Source organism: Melospiza georgiana, chromosome 21, assembly GCF_028018845.1.
Source record: "Melospiza georgiana isolate bMelGeo1 chromosome 21, bMelGeo1.pri, whole genome shotgun sequence".
In the NCBI taxonomy this organism is placed as follows: domain Eukaryota; kingdom Metazoa; phylum Chordata; class Aves; order Passeriformes; family Passerellidae; genus Melospiza; species Melospiza georgiana.
In genome coordinates, this window is record NC_080450.1 from 8065684 (window position 1) to 8092350 (window position 26667).

At 53.9% G+C, this 26667-nt stretch overlaps 1 protein-coding gene across 3 annotated transcripts in view; it reads left to right on the forward strand.

Annotated features, from left to right (window-relative positions):
• The window catches only part of SEPTIN9 (septin 9), a 112515-nt gene that overhangs the window by 75464 nt on the left and 10384 nt on the right, over positions 1-26667 (forward strand). For all 3 annotated transcript variants that reach the window (XM_058038966.1, XM_058038965.1, XM_058038964.1), the window contains exons 3-6: positions 17847-18038; positions 21858-21986; positions 22386-22467; positions 23078-23215. In XM_058038966.1, coding sequence (XP_057894949.1) covers positions 17847-18038; positions 21858-21986; positions 22386-22467; positions 23078-23215 — 541 coding nt within the window. The remainder of the gene's footprint in view (positions 1-17846; positions 18039-21857; positions 21987-22385; positions 22468-23077; positions 23216-26667) is intronic.

Here is a 26667-nt window from a genome sequence, read left to right on the forward strand (position 1 = left end):
GCTGAGACGATCTCAGCTCTGCCAGAGCAGATCTGGGCCAGGGCAGCAGCTGGGCTCCAATGGGGCCGGTGCTGCTGCCCTGTGCTGTGACTCCCAGCTCACACTGAGCTGTTTATCCTGGATTTCTTGGTGATTTCATGGGTGTTGTGTCCACCCTTCTGTAAATAGCAGGTCATTCCATCTCTCCCCCAAACCCTGCTTTGGAGCCACGGCTATCCAGCCATCCACGAGCTGAGCAGCTTTGTGCTCTGCACAGCACCCTGGGCTTGCTGCTGCTGCTTCCCAGGGTCAGCTCACAGCAACACACGGAGCAGAGGAGTGCAGGAGCAGCCTCCCATAGCACCAGGCAAGTTTTGGGTTAAAGTTGCTGAATTTTGTTGAATCCCTGCTGCTGTGGATGGTGGGTGCGGCGGAGGGAGCAGACTGGTGCTGCAGCTCTGGGGTGGGAGGGGATTTTGTGCTGCTCTTGGACGTGTGCTGGCTGAGAGTTTCCTGGTGCTGATTAATGACTCTTGGTTGGTGGACTAAATTTCCCTGGGAGATAGGTGAGCCAGGCAATGGGGCATTTGTGTGTGCATGCAACACTGAGCTTTGGTTTTCAGACAAGGTAGAAATGGGAAAAAAAGCAAGAATTGTGATTATGTGTGATCCCCTAAGTGCTGCTGCCTTGCCCACAACTTTCCTGGTGCTAATTAATGACTGTTGGTTGGTGGACTAAATTCCCCTGGGAGATAGGTGAGCCAGGCAGTGGGGCATTTGTGTGTGCACACAACACTGGGCTGAGCTTTTGTTTGGAGACAAGGTAAAAATGCAAAAAAGCAAGAATTGTGATTATGTGTGAACCCCTAAGCTCTGCTGCCTTGTCCAGGTGTGATTCCAGACTGCAGGATACAGCATCCAGGAGGAGCACAGCTGTCCAGGCTGTGTGCCCTGCTGTAAGGGCATCCAGAGTGCAGATCAGGACCTGTCACAACAGATAAATAAAAGAAGTTTGGAGCACACGGAGGGCTGTGCTATCCCTGGGAGCTCTGACCTCTCCCATGCTGTTGCCATCCATGACTTCCCATGTTGAGATCAAAATGCCTGTGGGGCTCATGGGTGGCTCTGTGGTGGGGTTTGAATGTGTTTGACCCCAGAGCCCCTCAGCACATCCCCTCTGGCCATAGCCTGAGGTATGCACATGTGGCAGGCTCTGATGGCCTGGTGGCCAATGACCCGGCAGCAGCGGTTCCTGGACGCCTCTCCATGGGGAATCCAGATTTCCCTTCTCTGAGCACGGTGGAATTTTTATAGCCTGTGGTTTTAAATGCTGTGATTTCCTTATGGCCCTGTCAGAGCTGCTGCTCCTTGGGTAACATGTCTGAGCTTTGATCCAGCACAGGGGAAAGGGAAGGCTGGATCTCCTGGGTCTGAGCCTGCTGGGTGCTGTGATCTCATGGCTGAATTCAACTGGACTTTATTTCGTTTATCCCCAAAATTTGTCAGGCTTTGGGGAGTAGGGTACAGTAAAGCGAACTTGTTCGTTAAGAAATGATCACCAAAATGGGAATGAACGAGTTAATCTTGCAAGTACAGCTCAGTGGCATCCTGGAAGTGTCTGTCCAAAAATCAGGAGGGGAGTGGGCATGTAGCATTCCAAGGTAACAGGGTAGAGGGGCCAGGCTGGCAAACCCCACTTGGCACAGGGACTCAGCTGTGACTGGGGCAGGGACGTGGCACTGTGGGATGTGTGCCCAGGCAAAGGCAGAGAGAGTTTGTGCACATCTAGAGGGTGTGAGCGCTGTCTGCCTCCCAGCTTTGTTCCCTGAGGTCCCTGTCCTCATGGGGACAAGGCAGAGTTCTGAAAAAATGCTCTGAAAATCTCTGCTGGCTCATCCTTATCATCCCCAAAATGCCAGGCAGTGCTGGGGTGCTCACAGGTTCCTCACTGTGATCTCTAGCAGCTGGTGGGAAATCAGCAGTGTTGCTTTCTCCAGGCCCTGATGAATGCCCTGAAACCACTGTCCAGGTCTGGCTGTCCTGGGGTTGCTTTGGGGCCATCAGATTTTCCAGGCTGACACATCCATGTCCCCGTGGTCCTGCTGCAGGGACGCTGCCTGGCTCCAGCCGCCTCCACCCAGCTCTCCCTTCTCACAAACTTGTGGAAAAGTGATTTCCTTTCCTATTTTCTGGCCCCTTCTCAAGCTCAGACTGGGTTAACTCTTGCTGTAGATGCAGAACTTGCTGGAGGGCCCTGCTCAGGCGGGGCTGTAAAAGCCACATTTTCTTTGGGAATCGGATTAAGGCCCCTTTTTCTCCCTGCAGTGTGGGTGACATGAAGTCTCTCTTTGTCCTGGATGGTATTTCTGGCCCAGCTGCAGTGGGTTAACCCTTTGTCATCCCACCCAGTCCTGGTGATGAATGGCCCTTTGCTAAGCAACAGGGACCTTTTCCTGGGGTGGAAGCACTGTGGGGGCCCTGTGGGCTGTGTCCTTCCCCTGCCCAGCTGGGGATAAAGTGCAAAGCCTTGGTGCCGGGCTAGGGGACGTGTCTGTGGGACAGGGACCTTCCCAAATGCTGTTTCCCACTGCCTTTCTTTGCCATTTTTAGTCTCTCTTTACTCACCAAGATAAATGGATGGGACTTTGCACCCCAGTCCTGCACTGGCACCAGAGGTGTCTCCATGCTGGGCAGCCCCAGGCTGCCTGGATGGCACAGAGGGACATGGGTGACAGAAGGAGGGGGCCAAAGGGACAGTGAGAGCAGAGGCCGGGCCAGCTGGCAGAGCACAGAGCTGCCTGTGTGCTCCTTGGAGGGCACAGACCATATCAGGGCTGCTCCCTGGGCACCAGTGCCCAGCTTAGTGTGGCACTGGGCTGGGGCAGGAGCAGCACTGTTCCAGGAGAGCTGGAAGGCTGGATAACCAGGCAGAGAGCATCCATAGGTATCCCAGGAGCCCTTGGCTGTGGTGCTCACGATCCGAGGAGGTGCCTTGGTTTGGTACTCAGTGCTAGGCTCTGTGGCCAAGAAGAAATGAAGGTGATTTCAGTCTGGTGGCTGTGGGCATCTCACACACCAAACCTGGGTGTATTTTACTTTTTTCCTCACTGTGTCACAGACATCTTTTCATGAAAATCCTTTTGTTAGGATTTTTCCTGCTGAAGCTGAGAAGTTTCAGCAAAAAAGTGTAAACAATGGTTATCTGCTGCTGTGGAATGCAACAGGTGAATCTTTGATTGGTCTCCTGTGGATGTTTGGATTTACTGACCACTCACGGCAGAGCTGTTCTCGCTCTCTGCTGAGACACAGACCTTTGTTATTCATTCTTTTCTATTCTTAGCTTAGTTAGCTTCTGAGAACTTTCCTTCTATTTCTTTTAGTATAGTCATAATGTAATATATATATATATCAAAAACTAATAAATCAAGCCTTCTGAACATGAGGTCAACATTCTCGCCTCTCTCTTCATCCTGCAACCCTTGTGACCACTGTCACGCTCACTGTGCTGCATTGTTGCATCACCTTGGATCCATCCACTGCTGCTGTGAGCCTGGCTTGGTTTGTTTGTTTATTCAAAAGCCAAATGGTAGCAGGAAATGTCCCTTTCTGGTGGCCTGGAAACGCTGCCAGGGGGACACAGTGCTGGCTCCCTGCAGCCTGATCTGTGCTGTTATCAGGGAGCCTCCTGATAAGAGCAGAGCAGGGATTTCCCCAGAGGGGGTCCTGGATGGTGTCAAAGTGGCACCAGGAGCTGCCCAGGCCTCCCAGCAGTGGGGGGAGTGCAGCCCACAGAATTCTCCCTGTGTCCCCCCTGTCCCTGCTGAGTTTTAGGACATGATCACCCCCAGGTGATGGAGGGGTGCCACCCTCTTCCAGAGCTGAGCCAGCAGCAGATGGGCACCGAGCAGGGCTCACTCCCAGCGTTGGGAACTGCAAGGAGGCAACACATTTCCCTCCCAGCCCTGCTCCTCCTCCCCCCCATCCTCCTGACCTTTTCCCATCAAAACACAAAGCACTATTCTTCCAGGCAAGGCACCTCCATGCGAGGAGACAGCTGGCACTGCAGCAGCTTGCTGGGGATGGGTTGTTATTAATTAAGCTGCAGGAGACAGCCAGGCAGCTTGAATGGAGTTTTCCTTCTTTTCAGGCTTAGGATGCCCTAAATTCTTTTTTCTTTACCTCTGAACGTTTATAGGCTTCTAAAGGGGCAGCAGACAAAGGATGGAGAAGGGCCCATTATGTGCAGCTTGCAGGGACGTGTATCCCTGCACATGGGCTGCAGGGATTGTTAGGGCACCCCAGCAGCTTCTTTGCAGCTTGGTTTGTGCCAGGGGGTTGCTGTGACCCCCAAGGATGTCACTGCCTGGGCATGTCCCCATCTAGAGAGGAGATGCCACTTTGGGGTGAAACGATTTAAACTAGTTGAACAAGTTTGGGGTGACTCAGGCAGTCAATTTTTTCACTCTCTGCTGTTTTCCTTTGCAAAGGTGATTTATTTTCACCAAACTCATCCTTTGCCCCTGCTGCTGGGTCTGCTTTGCCCATGCTGCTGGTGGTGAGAGGAGCAGAGGTGGTGGTGGGGCTGTCTGAGGGGCTCCTTGGTGTGTGAGCTCTGTGTAGGCTCCATCTGCTCCCCTCTCTCCACAGGGCAGGATACAGGGCTTTGGTGGAGTGAGGTGCAGAGTTTGCTTTACCCCTTTTGGGGATCATTTGTCCTTTGTGATAATCTGTGGGGGGGTCTGGGGGAACAGATCATGCACTTGATGAGGAGGAGGAGGGGTGAGGATTGCTCCTAAGCAGCCAAGTGTGTTTCCTTGGGCATGGTTGGGCTGTGCCATCTGCAGAGCTGGCCCAGGGATTTGAGCAGCAGCGTTTTGGTGCCAAGGCAGACCTGACCCTGCTGAGCAAAACCTGTGCTCAGAGCTGAGGCCGTGGCAGAGATGCTGAGTGTGCTCTGGGTCTGTCCAAACCAGCAGGGCAGTGCTCCAACCAGTGCTCCCTGAGAGGGAAAAGGAATCTGGGAGGAATGGGGTTCTTTCTTGGGGTTCTTTCCTTCCTGGGGCTCTTTCTTTTTCCAGTGTTTGTGACTGTGGAGTGCCTTCCTAGCAGAGCCTGCTCCCTTTTGGAAAATGCTGGATTGCTGAAGCACAGTGAGGATCTCCTGCCTGCAGATCCTCTGCAGGAGGAATGTGCCAGAGGGAGGGAGGCTGCTGCAGGGACACTGCTGGGATGTGACACCAGGAACCGAGGCACAGCCTCTCCCCAGGGACAGGGTGACTCACACCAAGGACAGTGCCAGCTGCATGTGATGGTTGGTGACAGCGTGTGAAACAATTCCTTCCTTCCTTCCTGGACAGTGGGACAGGCCTGGAGATGTCCAGATGGAGCAGACTCTGGGTTTTGGTGTGGTGGAAGCTGGGGCACTCCTGGGTTCAGCAGAACAGCCATGGGGCAGTGATGGGGCCAGGCATGGAGGGGTGGCTGCTCCCTGTGCTGCCTCAGGATTCCCTGAGCTCTGGCGGGCTCTGGGTGCTCCTGGCAGTGCCTGCACCCCTTGTTCTGCTGCTCCACTCCCCTCTGTCTCTCTCCAGGGAGATTTAAGCCACCAAAGAGCTGCTTTCATGAAGGAGCTGGTGGGATACCTGCAGAGGTGTGTCTGATATGGGCTGCTCAGCCACCAAAAGAAAAAAACCTGCAAGATCCATGGACTTGGGAGTTCACTACAGCCAGAAGGGGGAAATTGATCTGTGGGTCTCAGAGATGTTGTGGGAGTTACCCTGCCCATGCTGAAGGGACCGTGATGGCTACCTGCCAGAGCCCTCCCTGAGTGGCAATATTGCAGATCTGCACTCAGGCTCTTACAAAACCTTTGGGGTCATTTTTAGCTATTCCTGGCACTGAGGGATCCTTTCTGTTCCTGTTAGAGGTGATGGTGTCTCTTTCAGTGCTAAAAAGAATTAACTTTTGGTCTTGTGATCTGCAAGCTTGTGTCCTTTTCTCGGTCATGCTGCTTTCCACTGAGTTGATGGTGCTCTACCAAGGTCTCTGGATGTGATTTTCATTCTGCTATTGATCTGAGATTATAAATATAGCTGGCAGAATTTCCATCTGTCTGTCACAGTCACTGGGGACTGGCAGGTAATCAGCATTGCAGCAATATTGAAAGAATTAAAATTATTTCCTAAGCCCTAACAGTGCACTTTTAACTGGGACTTGCTGAGGTGCAATAAAATTGGAAATTCAGCATTCCTGGAGAGAACATGTCCTGCTTGTTCTGCCTGTGCCCAAGGGATTTGATGTTTTCTCAGGAGCTGGGCAGCTTGGGATGAAGGGGGATTTGTTAGCAGCTCTGCCCACAGGCTGGGTAGTGCTGGTGAAGCTGCCTTCATTTGCACATCTTGGTTATTCCTCGCAGCTGGGGATTTGTGGTTGGATGAAGACAGAGCATTGCCTGGCACAGAGGAGGGCTGCTGGGGACAGCCCCACTGCTGGGCACTGCTGCAAAGGACTGGGGTTGGGATTGTCCCCAAAACTCAGGGACTGTTGAAACCCTCGTTGGTGTACCCCTGAGTGTTCTCCAGTGAGTCCTACCAGCCCTGCACAGTGTGGCTGTGACATGGGGACCTGCTTTCACTGTCAGGGATGTCCCACAAAGCAGGACAGATTGGATTGTGTTAGCCAGACAGGAATCTTCCTCAACATTTCAGATTAGTTGCAAGACTAAAAGCTGGATCTGTAGTTAGTTCAAATCCCTTGATACAACTTACAACAGCAATAGGCCTTGTTAGAATTGCTCCTAACTCTGATTATGAGGTTTTTCTAAGAGAAGAACAATGAGTTTGTGATTTTTAAAGCCCCTAATTAGGGGATTTGGATCCAGTTCTTGGCTCTGCTGTGAGATTTGTGTGTGACCCTGGGCGAGTCACTTAATCCCTCTCCAGCTGATCTGCACTGGGAGCTGCTTCCTTCCTCTGCCTGTCGGTCCTGCCTGTGCTCAGAGCCAGGAATGAGCAGGGGGAGAGGCACAGGCAGGGCCCTGATCTCTTCTCAGGAATGGAGATGCTCCTCTAAGAACAAATCCCAGAGTTTGTCTGGGATTTGTTCTTACAGGAGTTTGTCACTGCGAGTGCCTCCTGTGTGCAAACACCCCCAAGTCCCCAAGAGCCATCCAGGAATCAAGACCAGCAGTGCTCCCAAAGCCCTGCTGCACTTGCTGTGAGGCCAAGGATGACACTGTTGTCCTTCTGAGCAAATCTCAGACAAACTCTGGGATTTGTTCTTATAGGAGTTTGTTTGTCACTCTGCGAGTGCCTCCTATGTGCACACACCCCAAAGTCCCCAAAGCCATCCTGGGGACCAGCAGTGCTCCCAAAGCCCTGCTGCACTCGCTGTGAGGCCAAGGATGACACTTTGTTGTCCTTCTGAGCTGCTGGCTCACCACCTGCTGCTCCTGGGGAGGAGGAGATAGGAGCTGAAACAAAATGTTTTTTTGTTAATTCATCTGGGAAACAACTTGTACACAGTGTTGAGTTCCCATGTGCCCTAATTTTTTTTTCCCTGGGGGTGGTGAGGTCCTGGCAGGGGTTGTGCAGAGAAGCTGTGGCTGCCACATCTCTGGAAGTGTCCAAGGCTGGGTTGGACCAGGGGAAGGTGTCCCTGCCCATGATTGGAATGAGGTGCTCTTTAAGGTCCCTTTCAAGAAAACCAGTTTGTGTTTCTGTGAAATGCCTTTGCAGAGCTTCAGTGACCATGGGGAGAGCTTTCCTATTTCTAGCTCTTTTTTTATTTTTATTCCCTCACAAGCAAGACTAAAGTATGCCCATGATTTCAATCTGACAAAAATTAAAAATTAACTCAGAGGAGTGAGGAGTTGGTTCACGTGGCTGAGCCCGCTGTGTTCACCCCTTTGCTGCTCTCACTTTGGGCACGTGAACCCCTGTGCTGATGCTTAACTCTGCACAGCCACAGATGTGGCCAGCTTAATGACAGTGACAGGAAACCATCACACCTGAGATCCTCCCTTGACTCTTTGTGCAAGCTCAGCACCTAAGTGAGCTCAGCACAGCCTTTTCCTGCCTTTCACCAGCTAAAACAAGGCTGGAGTGACTTGCAAAAAGACCCAGCTGCTACTGGGGCAAGTCTGGTTTGGCATCTAGCATTGGATTTCCCTGGAGATTAGAGAGATTAAAACACTAATGCCCATTGATAGGGGTTAGAACTTTAATAAGTCATAAAAAGTGGTGTAATCTGGCAGAAATCTGCATGCAGCTGCAGCATAAGCAGATTGAGGCTGGGTTTCCTGCCTGGGTGCTGGGTGAAGGTTTCTCAGAAATTGCTATTTTTGGTGCTTGCTGAAGTGAGGGATGTGGGTCTTGTCCCCTCCTCAGCACTCATAATTTGCAGAGCAGGCTGTGCCAGCCTTGCTGGGCATCACAGGAGGGGTGCTGCCAGCCCAGTGTGGTGGGGAGGGCTGCTGCCAGCCTGGTAGAGGGGCCTGTGCTGGGTGGAGGAAGATTTGCCACTGCTGGTGGTGCAGAAACAGAGAGGGAAGGTGACAGCCACACTAGCACAGGCAGGAGACAGAGCAGTGGATGTGGTGCCACTGATACAGGTGGCAGGGCTGGCATTAAGTGCAGGAGTGTGGCAGAGGCCGGTGACAGGTCCAAAAGGGAGTACAAGTACTAGTCCTGGGCAAGAGACAGAGCAGGGGTGGCTGTGGTGCCACTGGCACAGGTGGCAGGGCTGGCATCAAGTGCAGGAGTGTGGCAGAGGCTGGTGATGCTGGTAGCTGGCCCAAAAGGAAGTGCAAGTACTGGCCCTGGGCTTGCAGGCTGTGCAGGGGCTGTTCGTGGGAACGGGAGTCCTTTGGGTGTTGAAGAGTGCAGATGTGCACATCTGTCTTAACCCTTTCATCACCTGCAGGCCTTTCTTTGGGAATGCGAATCTGGGAAGTGCAGGGAGAAAGTCCGGAGGTCATGGGGTAGGGCAAAGTAAGGTGTCAGACCCAAAAGAGGGAGGTTGGCTTCACCTTGGCTGTGACAGGAGAGAGTCCCAACAGCACTGCTGGACATCAGAGAGGGGACGTCACCCCGCACCAGGGTGTGCGTTGGAGGAAGCAGGGACAAGTGGTGCAGCCCAGCTTCCTCCTGCTGCTGGGAGAGGGCTGGGACATTCTCTGATCAAGGTATAAGGCAGGAAGGAGTTGTGGAGGCAGCTCATTTCTTCATTCAGCTTCACTGACATCATTTTAGAGAGCAGCCATGCCCGTGGGGGTGGGTTGGCATCTTGTCCTGCCAGATGTGAGATGCAGCTGCAGAGCAAAGTGAGCCCACGCTCGCAGCACTCACACCCACCCGCGGCTGCCCTGGGGCTCTGCTGGAGAATTTCGGGATGCTGGGCAGCAAAAGGCTTCCCTGGGATGGGGATGTGGATGAGACCCTGGTCGAAGTGGGCTCCTCTTGGAATGGCGCTGTCCCGCTTGCCCCAGCCTCTCTCTTTGCCGTGGAAGTTTCTCTTTGCCATGGAAGTTTCTTTGCCGTGGAAGTTTCCCCGCATCTCCTGCGTGGAGCCGGGGTGGGACGAGCCCCCGAAGTCTCGTTGCTCTCACCCCTTGCGGGCCCCTCTGGGCCCGGCCGGGCCCGGAGCGGCGGGGGGATGGAAACCGCCTGGGGGCGAAGCAACTTCCCGGGAAGAGAGGCTCCATCCCCCCGGGCCGGGCTGCAGGGGGAGGAGGCAGGGTGATGGGGGAGGAGGAGGAGGAGGAGGAAGGGCGATGGGGGAGGAGGCGGAGGACAGCGCGGGAGGAAGCGGGAGCCACCGGCTGCCGGAGCCGCCGCCGCCGCCGCGGGTGAGTCTCCGCTGCCCGGGGGCGGGGGCTCCGTGGGGCAGCGCAGGGGGAATTATGGTGGTGGGGAAACGTTTGTTTGGAGGGTAAATTATCCCGGGGAAAGGGCTTGAGAGAGCAGGGGGTGAGTGCCGCGGTTCTCTCGGCGGGCAGTGTGGGGGTTCCCGGCCGGGGCAGGGCATGCCCGGGGTGAGGGCAGCGGGTGCTGCGGGGGGCTCGGGCCTCGGCCCCTTCAGGCGCCGCCGTGCCCCTCAGGAGAGGCCGCGGCTCGGCACCGCCTGGCCGCGCTGCCGGCATTGTCCGGGAGCCCTGCAGATCAATAGATCAAACCCTGCCCTGCCTGGAGGGCACCCCCTGGTCCCCTGCCCTGTCCCTGAGGGCACCCCCTGGTCCCCTGCCCTGCTCCGGCTGCTGCCCCCGCTGAAGGGCTCGCGGGGCGTCTGGGGCGCAGCTGCCTTTGGTAAAGAAAGACAACAACAGAAACAAACAAAGAAATTAAATAAAAATCCATTCTACCCTGCCCGTCAAAGAACAAAACCGAGCGGGAAAAAAATTAAAAAGGGGAATAAAAAAAGCTGAGCTGCAGCCCCGAGATGTGGATCCCTCTGGTTTGCTCCTTTTTCTGCCGTGGCTGCGGTCGGTGCCTCGTGGGCCGGGGGCATCAGTCCCGAGTGCAGCCCGGGGGCTCGGGGCACACTGGGCACACTCGGCCATGCCCGGTGCCCATTCCTGGGGCTTGGCCCCGCTCATTCCTTCTACAGCGCTGTCTGGACAAGCTGAGTTTGGGGATCGCTGCCTGGCTCTTTGTTTACACAGCACAGAGCTCTGTAGAGCACTGGTGATAGGAGTGAAGGGTGCTGTCCCTTGGCTGCGGGCTGGGGAGGGTCCCTGTGTCCCTCCTGGGCTCAGTACCATTGTCCAGGCTGGGTGGACAGGGGTGGGAGTGAGTGGATCCCATCCTCATGGAATCAGTTTTGTGGGTGTTTTTGGACCCTTCTGGGCACAGGCACCCTGAGCCTGTCTTCAGGGAGCAAGGGCTGTGCTGGCCACTTGAGTGGGCTACATGGGGCCTGTTGATGGAGCAGCTTCTGCTGAGATCTGAGTGCAGGAAGGTTCCTCTCAATGGGGTGCTCCCAGTGAGGGAGGGCTGCTCTGGGGTCAGCCTTGCTCCAGCTCCAGAAGAAGCTCCTTACAGAGGGTGATCTGTGGGGCAGCATGGCCAGAGATCTCTGCACGCCCAAGTTGAGACTTGGGGTTGTTCATGATAATCTCCTCCTTTTTAAACGTGGAGGAAAACAACCTAACAACTCTTTACATGTTTTTAAAGTGGTTTAGAGCTGCTGTCTCACGTGGTTGGAGGAATGAGAATGTCAGACTGTGGGTTGTGCTGCACACGTGTCCAACCCGGGCAGGGCGGCGGTCAGCCTGGTGGTCAGCCTCACCCCACATCCAGGAGCCAGGGGCAGCAGTTCGAGCTTGTGGAGCTTCGACCCCTGGGATGGGCTCCTGCATCCCAGCTCAGAAACCCCAGAAACCTGCAGCAGCCGGGGGGTTTGAGATGGGAAGGGAAGCAGTGATGGGGAGCACACGTGTCCAAGCAGGGCAGGGTGGTGGTCAGCCTGGTGGTCAGCCTCACCCCACATCCAGGAGCCAGGGGCAGCAGTTTGAACTTGTGGAGCTTCAACCCCTGGAATGGGCTCCTGCATCCCAGCCCAGAAACGCTGAGCAGAGCCTGCAGCAGCCGGGGGGTTTGAGATAGGAAGGGAAGCAGTGATGGGGAGCACCCATCTCTTGTAAATAAAAGAGCCAGGAGGGTTGAGCTGCAGAGGGCAGGGGACTGCTGAGTTTCCGGAGCAGGAGGGGAAGCACACAGTGAGCGAGGACGGAAGCACACGTGGCTGGAGGGCACAGCTCGACCCGCGTGTGATGTGTGTGCCCCTGACTTGTGGCTCAGGGCTGGTCGCCTGTGGAAGCCCTCACACCACAGCAAGAACCACTGCCTCCTTTTAAAAACTTTTAAAAACTCTGAAACAGGTTTATTCCCCACATGAATAAAAGTCTTCAAGCCTGGAGCATTCTGCGTGCTCAGGAGGCACCTGGCCACCTCTCTGACAGCTCTTGGGTAGGTTTGGTTAATGAGGAGGAGTTAAGCACACTGTGCTGTTTCTGAGTGGTGTTTGTAGGCACCCAGGTGAAAATGCAAGCTGAGAAAGAAACAAACTCGTTGGTAGGTGGGCCTGGGCTGGTGGCAGCCTGAAACTGCAGCCCAATTCTCAGGGATGCAAGGGACAGACTCAGCTTGGGTCTGGCAATGCCAGCCAGGTGCTGGTGATTGCAGCTGAATAATAGGAATTATTATTAATTAGGTACAGTTTGGTGCTGCAGGGGTCTGTGGCACTGGCTCTTTGTGCCAGGCTGAGCCACCTCTGCTTTGGAGGGAGCTGTGCCTCACATTCCCTGGCACCCACACATCCAGCAGGGACCTTCAGCACCAGGGGATCCTGTGGCAGCTGAAAAACACCAGCAGTGCCTGGGCCATGCTGGGATTACATCCAGTCCTGGCTTTGCTGAGACTCCTCCATCCCCCAGGAAGGGAGAGCTGTGTCTCTGCCACCTCCTCCGCAGGCTGGATCCGTTTCCACAGCCTGTGGTCACTGGCTCAGTGTGCCAGGGGGAGAGGCCCTGGAGGCCGCACGTGCTGCAGTCCCCACAGCCAGCTGTTCTTAACCAGGAGCTGGAGATTCTCTCTTTGGAGCTCCAGATGTCTCTGTGACACCCTACTGGCGTGAATCACCTTAATCTTTCTCTCCAAGAAAGATTAGGGTGATTCACACTTCTCCTGGAAAACACTGTGGATACTCAGCTTGGTAGGCTGTGCTTTCACACCTTGTTACACCACTGTTCACTGCTCTCTGTGTTTGCACAAACTCATCCCACAAGTCTGGAAGCCCATGGTATTTCCAGCTTCTCTTGGATGAAGGGAAGTTATCCACAGTGTCCTGCTCTTCTGGGTGCTTGTAGCTGTGCAGAACTGGTTGCAGCATCATTGAAAGGTGGCCAGTGCTTGGTGTTCCAGCATCCAAAGGGTGTGTCCTGGATTTGCTCCTCACACACACGTTGCCATTTAGCCATTGATTGTGTGTGCATCCCTAGAGTGTGAGGTGGTTTGGATGTGTTGATGGGAGGCCATGGCAGAGGTGCAGCCTCCTGGCTTCTCTCTGGCTCCTCTGTGCAGCCACTGAGCACCAGGTCTGTGACCAGCTCTGCTCTCCCAGCTCACCAGCACAGCATGGAGCTGCTGGCTTCAGCCAGGACCTGGGGTGGGTGAGGCATTCCCAGTTCAGCCTCTTTGAGGGTGCTTTAACCCTTGTGTGTCTGCAGTGCAGCCCAGTCTCCTGCAGATCCCTGTCCAGACCCTCAGGGAGGATTAGCAGCCCCTGGCTCTGGGGTTTTGGGGCAGCCCATGGCTGTCCTTGCCTGCCCTGCCCGCAGTGTCCTGGGCTGTGGCAGCCTCGTGGCACCAGCACAGCAGCTCCAGCAGCCCCTGGCCAAGCCCATCCCACAGCACACAGCATCCAGCTGGCTGGAGGAGCAGGAGGGTCCCTGGGGGGCTCCCAGGGGCTTCCCTCCCCGCGGGGTGGCTTTCATCTGCTGCTTCACAGATGTTGCCTTTGGCTCGTGTCTGACACGCATCAATTACAGAGCAACAGCCCCGAGCCTTTGGCAAAATCAACTTTGGAGCAGCTGTCCTGAGTCAGCCGTGCCCGAGCTGGAGCTCTGGCTCTGTCTCTGCTTGGTGCAGCGCTGCCCTGGCCATCTCCACATCTCCTGAGCCCACCTGGACAGGGTTTCCCTGGCAGGGAAGGTCTCAATAGGGCGCAAGCACTTGTTGCCATGTGCTTGATGTTTGTCCAGGAACACTTTAGTGGGAGAGAGCTGCAGGCTCTGAGCTCTCTGCCCCATCAGAGAAGTGATGGCCCCTTGTGTGAGGGACAACAGTTGGGTTAAGGTGACAGTGGGGAATCATGTGAGGTCAGGTCCTGCTCTTGCTAGGGACTCCAGAAGTAATGGGGTGTTTGTTAACCCATCCCTCCTTGCAGTGCTCCAGAAGGGTCAGTCTGGTGACGCTGGCTCTGACAGCACCAAAGATTTGACATTCTCCCCTCAGAGCACAGCAGGTCACACAAATCCAGGATGTGCCCACGATGCATCCCAGGCATCCACTGCTCAGGTCCAATTTATTTTTAAGACCTTTATTTTTTAGACAAGTCTCCTGGGAATGCTCCTTGCCACCCAGCACAGCATCCCTGTGTGCCATTGACTGATCCCTGTGTGCCACTGACTGGCCCTGTGCTGTGGCTGCACCCTCCTTCTGCTGGCACAACCCCTTGGAGCTGAGTGTGACACTGGAGTTCTTGCTAAGAAAAGATCATCTCAGTTCTGGGAAGCTGAAAAAAAGAAAAAATTGCACATTTGAGTTGTGGCATTTCCCTTGGGAGTTTGCTGGCGCTGCTGGGGCGTTGGTGGCTTTGCATCCCTGCTGTCCTGCAGACACTCCTAGCTGCAATATACTGATTATATTGTTTTTTATCCTAATCAGGACCCAGGTGCTTTAAATCACAGTTCCCCACAGATCAGCTGGAGCACATGGGCTGTCCTGCCAGGGGTGCTGCTTTTCCTGGGCCTTTGGTGTGGCTGGAGCCTGGTGAGCCCTGAGCCCTTCTCTTCCCCCTGAGGGCAGTTTGGTGAGGAGTGTCTGCTCCCTGATCTGGGGACACTTTTCCTGCACATGCCCCTGCCAGGGACAGGTCAGCCCCTCTGCCCCCTCTGCATGCTACCAACAGCTCCTTGAGGTGCTGGAGATGCTCCTGGCTTTTATCAAGTGGAGGGTGGCTTTCTGCTCTATTTAATTTCTTCGTTTCTCTGCACCTTACCTGCCCAATGTCCCAGTTTGCTGTCCCATCCTTGGGGCTGTCCTGTGCACACAAGTGGTGCCTGGAGGAGTTGAACCCATTGCATAACCCAGTGTTGCTGCTGGTGGCAGCATATTTTCCACATGATTAACTTGTCATTTTGCTGGGGTTATTTTTAATGTTTTGCAGGGATTTTTTTTTTTTTTTTTTTGCTACTTTTGGCCTTGCCATTTTGGAATGGGGCTAATTTGGGATTTGTAGTGAGGCCTTGGGCACACTGGGCTGGGTGACTTTGTGAGGGGCAGTGTGGCAGTGCAGTTCCAGCTGTGCAGGATTCCTGCTCCCATGGCAGTGCAGCTCCAGCTGTGCAGGGTTCCTGCTCCCATGGCAGTGCAGTTCCAGCTGTGCTGGGTTCCTGCTCCCATGGCAGTGCAGTTCCAGCTGTGCAGGATTCCTGCTCCCATGGCAGTGCAGTTCCAGCTGTGCAGGGTTCCTGCTCCCATGGCAGTGCAGTTCCAGCTGTGCAGGTTCCTGCTCCCATGGCAGTGCAGTTCCAGCTGTGCAGGGTTCCTGCTCCCATGGTAGTGCAGTTCCAGCTGTGCAGGGTTCCTGCTCCCATGGCAGTGCAGTTCCAGCTGTGCAGGGTTCCCAGGAGGATTGGGATGCTCCCATGCCTCTCAGGGACAGCATTTTTGCTGTCTAGAAGCTCTGTGAGTAATGCTCAGCTGGGACTGAGGGTTGGAAAAAAGTGTTCAAAGTGACCCAACAGTCTTTGGGATTATTTCTAGGTTTGTTTTTTCTTTCTTTTTTTTTTTTTTTTTTTTTTTTTTTTTTTTTTTTTGCTTGGCCTATATTAAGCATGTGGAAGTGTGCTGTGCTTGCAGGAAGAGTGTGGTTCCACCTCACAGACCCCAGCAGGGTCCAGTCTGAGATGGCCAGAGGAAAAGGGATGATGGGCTTGTGTTTGGAGGAGCCCCTTTGGCCCAGCCACTCTCCTACAGAGAGAGGGAGGGAGAGAAAAGCAGGCAGCACATCATCAAAGGCCAGGAATACATGGTGTGAGATGAGCTGAGAGCTCTATTGCTGTCTGGAGGGGTGAGGACTTTGCAAATAATAATGTTTTCATTCATAATAATAAATGATTAAAGAATAATAAATAATCATTGCAAAACATTGAGCAACAACATAATATTCATTTAGGCTGGTGGCTGCAGGACCCAGGCAGTGAGCAGCAGCAGCCTGGGGTGGGGAGGGCTCTTAGAAGTGTGTTTTCCTAAAAACCTCCCTCTCTGTGCCTGCATGGGGCTGATGCCTCCAGGAGCTTGCAGGGGACTGGGCTGATCTTGTGCTCACTCTGCCTTTGGGATATTTGCCGTGAGTGATGCAGAGCAGCTGGGGCTGGCAGGGGACAAGGCCACATCCCCCGGGGGAAATGGGGCGCTTTGTCCTTCCCAGCAGCCAACGCTCCTGCCAAGGAATAGATAATCCCCTGGTTTTTCTTAAAAAGCTGTTGGCTGAGGCAGTAGTGTTAAATTTGCTTCTCCTGAAGGACTTTGTTAGGCTGGAGCATCTTGTAGAGGAGACAGGCAGCCTGTCTCAGAGGGAAGCTGAAGGCTTTGGCTTTCTGAGCAGATATGGACAGAATGAGAGCGAGAGCACAGGAGCTCCGTGGCTGTGTGGGTGTTGTCTGGCACAGCTTGTCTTGATGCAAATGTGTTGGGTTTTCCACAAGCCAGGGCCGGCAGGCTCTGATCTGCGTCAGCTGCAGCTCGAGGAGGGCACGTGGCAGTGCATGCCAAGGTCTGCCTGTGTCTGCAGAGCCAGCCAGCTCCCCCCAGAACGTGGCTGAGCTGGTCACACCAGCAGTGTGCACAGGGCTGTGGAGGAGTGGGATGTGTAGGTCTGCCAGACTTTAACAGCATTGCCTGGGCACAGGGTAAAAAGCATTTGTCACTCCCAGACATGGAGTGAGGATTTTCTGGGTGCTGGGTCCTGCTCACACCCCCACAGCAGCATCCCTTTGCTGTGCCAGCTTTGGTGGAGTGGGCAGGGATCAAGTGAAAACAGTAAACAGAGAGAAAAATTCCCAAATTTAATGTAATTATTGTGGAGGAAAATCCCACACTCCTCCTCCCACCCAGCCTGCTGGTACCGTGAGTCTCTGCACGTGCTTTACTCCTGCTTTGGATGCAGCTCCTGTGATTCCTTGTGAAGGCTGACCTAGGACAGAGGCTAGACAGAGCTAAAGAATAAAGTAGGGATTTATTGGAAGGTTTTAATGGATCCACTTTGGGCAGTACAAGACCCAGCCAGGGCTACACCCCAGATGAACCCAAAATGGATGACTGTGACAGTGTTCACAGGGGTTCTTGGATCAGGGAAGAGACAAAGAGTCAGCCTCCATGTCTCAGAAGGCTTGATTTATTATTTTGTCATATATATTACATTGAAACTACACTAAAAGAATAAAAGAAAGGATTTGATCAGAAGGCTGGCTAAGAATAGAATAGCAAAGAATGATAACAAAGGTTTGTGGCTTGGAATCTGTGTCTGAGCCAGCTGGGCTGTGATTTGCCATTAATTAGAAACATCTAACATTGGCCAATCACAGATGCACCTGTTGCATTCCACAGCAGCAGATAATCAACGTTTACATTTTGTTCCTGAGGCCTCTCAGCTTCTCAGGAGGAAAAATCCTAAGGAAAGGATTTTCATGAAAGATGTCTGCGACAGATGACTGGCCATGGGGTTAGCGTTAGGGTTGGGGTTATACATTCTGGTCCATTTGCATATTGGAGTTAATTGTCCAATTACAGCTTTAGCTGATGAAGTCCCATCCTTCTTGGTTTTCTCTCTTCAACCCATGTTGTTTGTGCTCTTGGGCTGAGATCTGGATCATTTGTCCTTGGTCCCCAGCTGGAGCAGGAATTGTTTTGTCTCTCTGCTCTGTGCACAGAGCTCACCATCCCCTCATATGAAGCCCAGACCCACACACTAAATCAACAGAGAATCTGAAAAATACAAAAGCTCTAAAATGTAGAAGCTGAGGCAGCAGGAGCAGCATGTGTGAGCAGGAGCAGCATGTGTGAGCAGGCTGTGTGTCCCCCCAGGTGCAGAGGCCGTTCCCAGCCCCGCTCCCGCCATGACGGACGCTGCGCGCGATGCCGGCCCCAGGCAGGCGGCGCCGGCGCGGCCGGACAAGCCGGCTGCCGACTTCGGCTACGTGGGCATCGATGCCATCCTGGAGCAGCTGAGGAGGAAAGCCATGAAACAGGGCTTCGAGTTCAACATCATGGTTGTGGGTGAGTTGTTCCCCCCGTGCTGTCGTTGTGCCGCCACAATGTTTGTCCCCTTTGGAGCCTCCTCAGGAGCAGCGCTGGGGGCTCTGCCTTGGCAGTCAGCAAACCCTGCTCTCAAGGAGCTAGCCTGGGGTCAGCTGGGGTTAAAGCTGTCTATGTGACGTGGTCCTCATCCTCCTGCATCTTGGGGTGCATTGTCCATAGCACATCCCAGAGGAAAGCACCTCGAGGGGCTTTCGGAGGAAGGAGCCTCGTCAGGGCTCACAAGAGCTCCCTGGACAGCTCTCCTGGAAGTCCTGCCCTGGTTTGAGCTGTCAGAGGCAGATTTAAGGGCTCAAGGGGCTCCACTGCTGCTGCTATTCCAGAACTCTCATCCCTGCTGGTACCTCCAGCAATTTGGGTAAAATTCCTGTTTGGGATTTTTTTTTTTTTTTTTTTTTGTATTCAGGCAGCCCTGCTACAAGTACCAGGGAAGAAATGCCAAAAGCAGTGATTTATGATGGAAATAAAGAGCAGCAGGAGGGGTTTGCATAGCTCTGTCATTTGGCTTCTTTGGGGACCTGCATGGTGTCCCAGGGAGTGTCCACATGCAAGGAGGGAGGGCTGGAGGCTTGTGTGCCCAAATCTTGCTGCCCACAAGCTCCTGCTTGTTAGCTCTCCTGGGCTAATGACACTGGCTGCATCACTGCTGCTCTGGCTGCAGCTTCAGGGTCTGTGCTCCTGCAGCTCCCAAGCCCCCAAAACCAGGGATGGCACAGCCACTGACCTGCAAAATGCTGGAGATCTGGGCAGGCACTGTGGGACACCAGCCAAGGGGAAAAGGGAAAAGAAATGAGGCTTTTCTGCTCTTTTCCAGCTTTTAATATCTGACCTGGTGCTATGGAGCCCTTGTGTGAGCTTGTGCTCCCTGGGGCTGGGCTGGTTAGGTGGCAGCTCTCCCTGCCTGTGTCTGCCAGGGGAGCTGCAGGGGCATGAGGGGAGTAAATCCCAGGCAGTGACCATGGTGTGGTGATGGGGCCTCACCATCCCTTGTCCTCTTGGGAGGAGCTGTGTAAGGCTGCAGGTGTGATGGACATCCTGGAGGTCTGCCTGGGGTTGTGGAGGGGTCTGATCCAGAGTTTTTGCTATTTCTGTTAAAGATTTCAGCAAGCTCTGTGGGTGCTCAGCCTTTCCCTTGTGATACTTTCATTCCCTCTGCAGGGAAGGTTCCCTGGGCTGGGTGATCACAGCAAGGCTGGTCAGTGCATGACTGTCAGAACCCTGCATGCTGGGAATTTTAGACTTTCTGTGTTAAAAGGCCCAGACCCTCAAAAGAGCACTACAATTGACCTGAGGCCGTGGAGAAAGCTTCCAAAAAACTAGAACCAGTTCTTGGGAGGTGTGTTAAGAAACACCTCTGCTGCAAACAGAGGAATCACTGCACTGGTCCTGGGAGCCTGAAAGAGAGATTACCTGTGCTGAGCTCCCATTTTCCTGCTGGAGGAGGCTCCCATCCCTCCAGGAGCAGGCTGTGCTGCCTCAGCATCTCAGCAGTGTGCTGTGCAGATGGGGAGGGATGTTCAGGAGCAGCTCTGCCTTGGCAGCACTGTGTGTGGTATGGAGGCCTGTGCTGCAGCGTGCCTGGAAAACATTGTTCTGCCCTTGGCAGGAGCTGGGCTGGCTGTTTACAGGCTGGGAATTCAGGGCAGCATAAACAAGTGGAGCTCTGGCCCTCCCAGAAGATGCAGGAGGAGCAGCACCTCGGGGCCGGGGCAGCAGCCAGCCCTCATCCTGCTGTGCCTCCTAGGGATGGATTTAGCTCCATCACACCCATCCAGCCTAAACTGTGAGTCCTTGAGCTGGAATTGATCCAATCTCTGCCTTACAGGAGGGAGTTGGGGACTGAGCATCACTGCCATTGTGGTCACTCCTCACTATGTCCCTGTGGTGGGGCTTTGTGAAAACCCCACTGTAGCAAGGTCCCCATTCAAAAGGGTTTCTCAATCCCAGCCAGAGCTGAGAGGGGGCTGCAGGCTGTGGTCAGCTTAGTCCCTTGTCCTCTGAAGTTGCAGAGATGAAGAGGAATGTCTGAACTTTTAAAAATCCCAACCCCAAAGCACAAATTTTGCATTCAGTTTTCTGTGCAGAGCAGCTGGAAGGAGAGCAGAGGTGGCCAGGCTCAGCTGTGATTTTCCCACTGGATTCCAGCTGTGGGAAAGGCAGTGGGCTGCACACCAGGGCTGGTGGAAGGGAGCTCTGCCCTGTGCTCAGCTGCCTGTGTCACAGCCTTAGGGTCCCCAGCTGCACCCCAGTGTGGCTCAGTGAGGTCACCCTGTGCCTGTGGTGCCAATGGGGCATCACATCCTGGCTGCTGGTGGCTCTCACCTCTGGTCCCTTTCCAGCAGTGCAGCTGCAGCAGCTTGGGCAGACACAAAGAGACCCACTCTGGCAGTGTGTCACCCTGATTTCACCTGTCCCCAGTGTGTCACCCTGATTTCACCTGTCCCCAGTGTGTCACTTCCCCTCTTTCCCTCTCCCATTTAATGGTGAGCAGTGGTGCAGTGAGAGCTCTGTTTTGGCTCTGCATGCCCAGCTCCAGGCCTGGTAGTGCTTTGCCCTGTGGTTTTAGGCAGCAGAGGACTGGGAGCAGTTCCCCCAGCCTGGGCCATGTGTTTCTTACTGCCCAGCAGTGACAGTGACAGTCAAGGGGAGTTTTTATGTGCTGGATTGCAGCCATTGGTGATGTTGCAAACTCAGCTGTAAAATTGCTGTTTGATCAGGGAGTGAGGTGATGCCAGGAGGTGATGCTGGTTGGTCCTGCCATGGACTTCGGCAGCCTGGATGGTCCAAGACCCTGAAGGATGTGGGTGAAACCCTTGCTGACTCTGCTCAGGGACACTCTGTGGGACAAGGAACATGCTGGTGACAATGCCATGATAGTTGGCTGTAACATCTTGGCAGAATGGGGCCATTGGGTCCCTGTGGTGTGTGCAAGATCTCTGCAGTGTTTGCAGGGGGCCCTGGCTTTTGAGGAGTTAATTTTTTTCTGCTCCCTGGGTTTTGAAGAGTTAATTCTGTTTTCTGCACTCTGGAAAAATTGTTCTCCAAGCTCATGGGACAGCTTTTCCTGGAGAGTCAGGAGCTGCTGCTGTCCTTTCCACACAGGTCAGCGTCAGCTCTGGGATATCAAGCATGAAAATGCTTTTCTAAAAGCTGTTTTTCTAAAGTTGTGGAATCTCATGTGCTTCTTGGGCTGTTGTTTGTGGGATTCAGAGAAGCTCCTGGCATGGACCTGTGTCTGTGCAGCCAGCTGGGTGATTGCAGCACAGTCTGTCAGGGAAGCAGCAGCAGATGCAGCAGGCCTGAGGTTTGCAGGATCGTTGCTGCTGTTAGTCCTGTCCAGATAAAGGCTTGCCAAGCTGCTCCACTGCCCTCCCTGTGGAACTGGGCAGAGCAGACTGCAGGAGAGTAAAGGCACACTTGGGATGGTTTTCCTGGGGTTCTCTGGTCCCCATGCCCTGCTCAGCATCACCACAGCCTTTCAAACATCCCCAGCACTGTCTGCCTGTCCTTGGGGTTGCTGGGGTTTTGCCTGGATGCAGGGAACGAGCTCTTGGTTTGCTGCTTTGGAGCCAGGGAGGGGCTTTGCTACCTGCAGCATCCTCCTGGCTGGGCTGGCCTGGAGCTCCTTGGCCTGGGGGAGCTGCAGGGGAGCAGCTGCTCCTCATCCCTCCCTCCTTCCCTCCATCCCATCTGGTGCAGGCTGGGTCTGTCAGCAGCCCCATCCCCTGGCCCCTGCCAGAGCAGGGAGTGCTGACTCTGGGTTATCCTGCTCTCTTCCAGGTCAGAGTGGCTTGGGGAAGTCCACGTTAATCAACACTCTCTTCAAATCCAAGATCAGCCGGAAATCTGTACAGCCAACTGCTGAGGAGAGGATCCCCAAGACCATTGAAATCAAATCCATCACTCATGGTGAGGCCCTGCAGGTCCCACCTGCTGCTTTGGCTTTAGGTCCTGCTCTGCCTTGTGTCTCTGGGGATTCACAGAGTTTTGAACCTCCATAAACCTCCACTCTTATCTTTCTAAATGGGCTTTTGCCATCCATAGATGCTTGCAGGGCTGAGAAAACATCTGGTTTTTATTTATTCATCAGCACTGAGTTAATTGTGTTGGAAGGGGCTGTGGGAGTGGCATTTCAGGGTGGATATGGGGCTGGATCCCTTTGGATGGCTGATTTGTGCCTCTGAGGAGCTGTGAAGGTGCATTTCTCCCCTGGGAGCAAGCTCCAGCCCTGCACTGATTTTGGGAGGGTGGGTTTGGCCAGAGCATCCCTCAGCACTGCCCTCACACAGCAGCTTTGCTCTCTTGCAGAGATTGAGGAGAAGGGAGTGCGCATGAAGCTGACGGTCATCGACACGCCGGGCTTTGGGGACCACATCAACAACGAGAACTGGTGAGCTGCCCCTCTGCCCTGGGTCAGGGGGAGGCCAGGGCACCCCCAGCACCCCCTGAGCCCGTGCCCAGGGCTGGAGCCTGGTGCTGTGCCCCCCTGCTCCGTGGGCAGCAGGAGGGAGGTTGTTGTGGTGGCAGAGCAGTGCCATGCTCCCTGTGAGAGCCACAAACATCCTGCTGTTCCAGGCATGAGACAACCTTTGTTTGTGCCTGGGAGCAGCTGTGTGCCAGCAGGGCCAGTCCCCAGACTCTGCTCATGTGGCTCTGGAGGCTGAACTCCGCCTGGCATCCCTGGCACAGTGTCTGGCTCTGACCTTGTCCCCACCACCAGCTGGGCTGGGCTTGTGGGCTTTGATTCTGCTCTTGCTCCTGTGGTGTGGCCCCCTGCAAGGAGCCAGGGCTGTGCTGCTCCACAGCCAGGTCTAGGAGGAGAGAAGGGAGCAATTTTTAGGCACTTGCTTGTCTAAAGCAGCCAGTAAATCCCCTCCTGCAGCAGTGTGTGGAGCTGCTAAGCAGTGAACACCTGAGGTTTGTGATTTAGGAGGTGCTGAACATCCCAGAGTGAGCGGTCCAGGTCCCTCACACCACCCTGTGTTGCCCTCTCTCTGCAGCTGGCAGCCCATCATGAAGTTCATCAATGACCAGTATGAGAAGTACCTGCAGGAGGAGATCAACATCAACAGGAAGAAGCAGATCCCTGACACGAGGGTGCACTGCTGTATTTATTTCATCCCAGCCACGGGCCACTCGTACGTACCCTGCTGTCCCTGCTCCCCTCAGCCCTCAGGGCACTTCTGCCCAGGATCCTCCCATGGGTTTTGGGGCTTGAGGAGCTCCAGGACAGCTTGAAGCCATCCTCAGGAGGCCTTGCAATAACACAGCAGAGCTGCTGTACCCCAGAGAAATGAGGTGTTTCCTCTTCTGAAGGCCCATGAAATCCTCTCTGAGCTCCTGGGAGCTGCTGCCTTTGCTCTGGTCACTTTGCTTGCTCAACCAAGGATGGAACCAGGTCTCAAATTGGATGGAGAGGCTACTTTTGCAAGCAGAACATTAATTTTTTTTTTTCTTTGTAAAGGGAGAAGCCAGTTTTCCTTGTGCTTCCAAGGCAGTGAACACCCTCACCCTATAAGGGTATTTTCTAGGTTGTTTGACTAGTCTGCAAGAGGGATGCTGTTTATTCAGCCCAGAGTTCTCCTGGCTCTGGCACTTCTCAAGTGACAACATCAAAAGGCTCAGATCTTGCTCTATTTTTTTTTCCTTTTCTATTTTCTTTTTTTCCCCCTCCTAGGCACACAGCCCACCCTGAAAATCTGGGGCACTTAAAATGTCTTGAAAAATGTGACTTAAAGTATCACAACAGAAAACGAGAACTAAGTTTCTTTTTGATTTGTGTCAATTCCTTCCACTTCTGGCTCTGTCTGCATTGGGGATGTTTTTGGGTCTGTTTTCAAAAGTAAACTTAAGCCTCCAGCACTGCATTAATGTCAGCCTTTTCCACTTCCCCATGTGGAGATTTATTCCAATAGAAAAGACTTTGTTTTGCTTCTGTCAGTGGGTAGACCAAAAATGCATCCTTCACTGGAATAAAATGCCTGCATGGGCCAGAAATGCCCCTCTTGTGTAACTGATCAGGAGCAGAGGGGCTGATGAAACATTTATGGTTGAATACAATAAAACAGAGAAGCTTCCAAAGGGAAAAGACATTTTTAGGCCAGTCTAACATGTTGGTCCCACTAATCTCAGCCCAGATCTGCAGCCCCTGCCTCGGCAGGTCTGACTTGCAGCTTTAGCTGTGCTCCATCTTTTCCTCACCCCTCTGGCTGTTTAACTCTTAAAGAGCAGGTCTGATGCTCAGAGGGGGGGTGTGCTGGGTGCCTGGCAGTGCAGGCAGGGATGTGGAGCCCCACTCTGTGTCCCCTGGTGGAGCCTCTCCAGCCGCGCTCTGGTTTCTCTCACCCGCCGGCCAACAGCAATTGTGTGGATTTTCAGCTGCTTTTTTTCCTTCTCTCCAGTGAACATGTGTTTCCAATATCTGAGTGAGCCCAGCAGTTGGGGGCTGTTGTTGCTGAGCCCTGTGCTGATCCTCTTTCCCTGCAGGCTGAGAGCCTGGCTGGGGCTGTCCCCACTGTCACTGGCTCACCCGTCCCCTCCTGCCACCTGAGGGACAAACCCCACTGGGATGGGAAATTTTGCTTCTCTGAGAGCTCATGCAGGAATTGGGGTTCCTCTCTGCTCTCTTGTGAAGTCCAAATTATGTTTTTCATCATTGTGGACAGGCTTTCCCCAGCAAAGGGTGATGTGGCCTCCTCTCCTGCAGGGTGGAGCTGCTGTGACAGTGCTGTAGCAGAGGATCCTGTGGGGGAGCCTTGTCCTGGGGTTGTCACACACAGCTGGGTGCAGGTTTGTGCCCTGGCTGAGGCAGCAGGTCCGTGGTCCCTTGCAGCAGGGTATGGGAAGGGCATTGAGGTCCTTGGCATGGCTGGGAATGGCACAGAACTCCCTGTGCAGCTGGGTGAAGCCTGCCAGGGCACTGGGTGAGAGCTAGCTTTTTGCTAGATAAAAAGGAGTGAGAGATAAAAAAAACCCAACAAAGTTGGTGCAGAGATCTGGAGGCAGGAGCAGAGGATTGCTTGGCTCAGTTTCAGTCTGGCCCTCCCATCCAGGCAGCTCCAGGGTTAATCAGCAGAGAAGTTTCTGCTGCGTGAGGGAGCTCACAAGGGAGCTCAGGACAGGCTTTGCAGCCCAGGCAGTTCACACACAGCCTGTAACACTCCCATGTACCCATGAAGGCTGAGGTTGGTGCTGCCTGGGGCTTCCAGCTGCAGCTGCACAGGCTGGGCCCTGCCAGCCAATAAATATCCCTGCTGTGACCCCTGCAAAGCTCAGTTCAGCTCAGGAGTGGCTCTGGAACTCTGCCTGGCCCCATCAGCACTTCTGTCAGGGCTGGTGGCTCAGGAACTGCCACCCACTCCCTCTTTCCCCTCTGGCTGCCCCTCTCAGGTGCCCAGCAGCTCCCTGGAGCAGGTGATTGGGCTGGGCAGCTGCTGGGTCCTCACTGGTGTTTGCTTAACACACAGCTCAAATTCCTGCTGTTAGTTTGGTCTGGGGCACAACCAAAAGGAAATAACTTCACAGCTCACTGTGGATTTTGATTCCTGTAACAGCATTTCAGGGGAAGCAGCAGGAATGAGCCTGTGCTTAGATCCTGTCTGTGCACAGTGGCAGAAATCAAAATGTGTGTCCTGGGCACGACAGTGTGTGCCCAGCCCTGCCAAGGTGTGCCCAGCTCACAGCCTCCTCCAAGCCCACAGCAGGAGGGGATGAAGGAACAACCAGCAGCACCTGGAGTGGTTTGAGCCCATGCTGCACTGTCAGAGCATCAGGGGGTGGGATGGTGGGGATGGACAGAGACCAGAGATCTCTGCAGCCAGGACTGGAACTTGGCGTTCATTGCAAAGGGCCTGGGTGCAGGGCCCTGCTGGGAGCTGCCAGCCACAGCTCAGGGCAGGAATGAGAGAAGAGAGGGGGAGAGAGGATGAGAGAGAGAGAGAGAGTAAAAGGGTAAGAGAGTAAAAGGCAAGAGAGTGAGGTTCCCATTCCAATACAATAAATCTTCTTCTGTGTTGAATATTCTGATTCTCACTAACCAATCTAGTACAAGATACAAATCCTACAGCATTTCCATACAGCCTATAAGAATCATTACATTACCATACTGTGTTACATTTTAAACCCTAAAAACTCCTCTTTGGGCCTCTTCTGCCAAGCTGTAGGGTCTGCTCTGACCCTTGGAGCTGCCTGCAAGCAGAGGGTGTTGTTCCATCAAAAGGGGATTACCTTCAGCTGGCCACACCATTGTTTTCCAGTTGTTCAGTAACTGAGGGATCTCAGAGCTTGCTTTCATTTCAATCTCACTTACAGTTTCTATGTTCTCAAAATCTTTTGCCAGGCAATCATATTGATAAGGCTTTCCTGTTTCATCTTCCCCAACACTGCACCTCCTGCTCCAGCCCACCCACTCCCCTTTGAGCTCCTCCACCCCTCCCAGCAAAGCCCAAAATGTGTTTGTTGTAAGTTAATAATATCAGAGACCATTTGGAGAAGGGGAAGAAAATAGATTTGGGGGTTTTTTTTTGAGCCTTCTATTCTCTTCTGTGATGTGCTTGGAGCAAACAGCACTTGTCACCACCTTAATCCATGG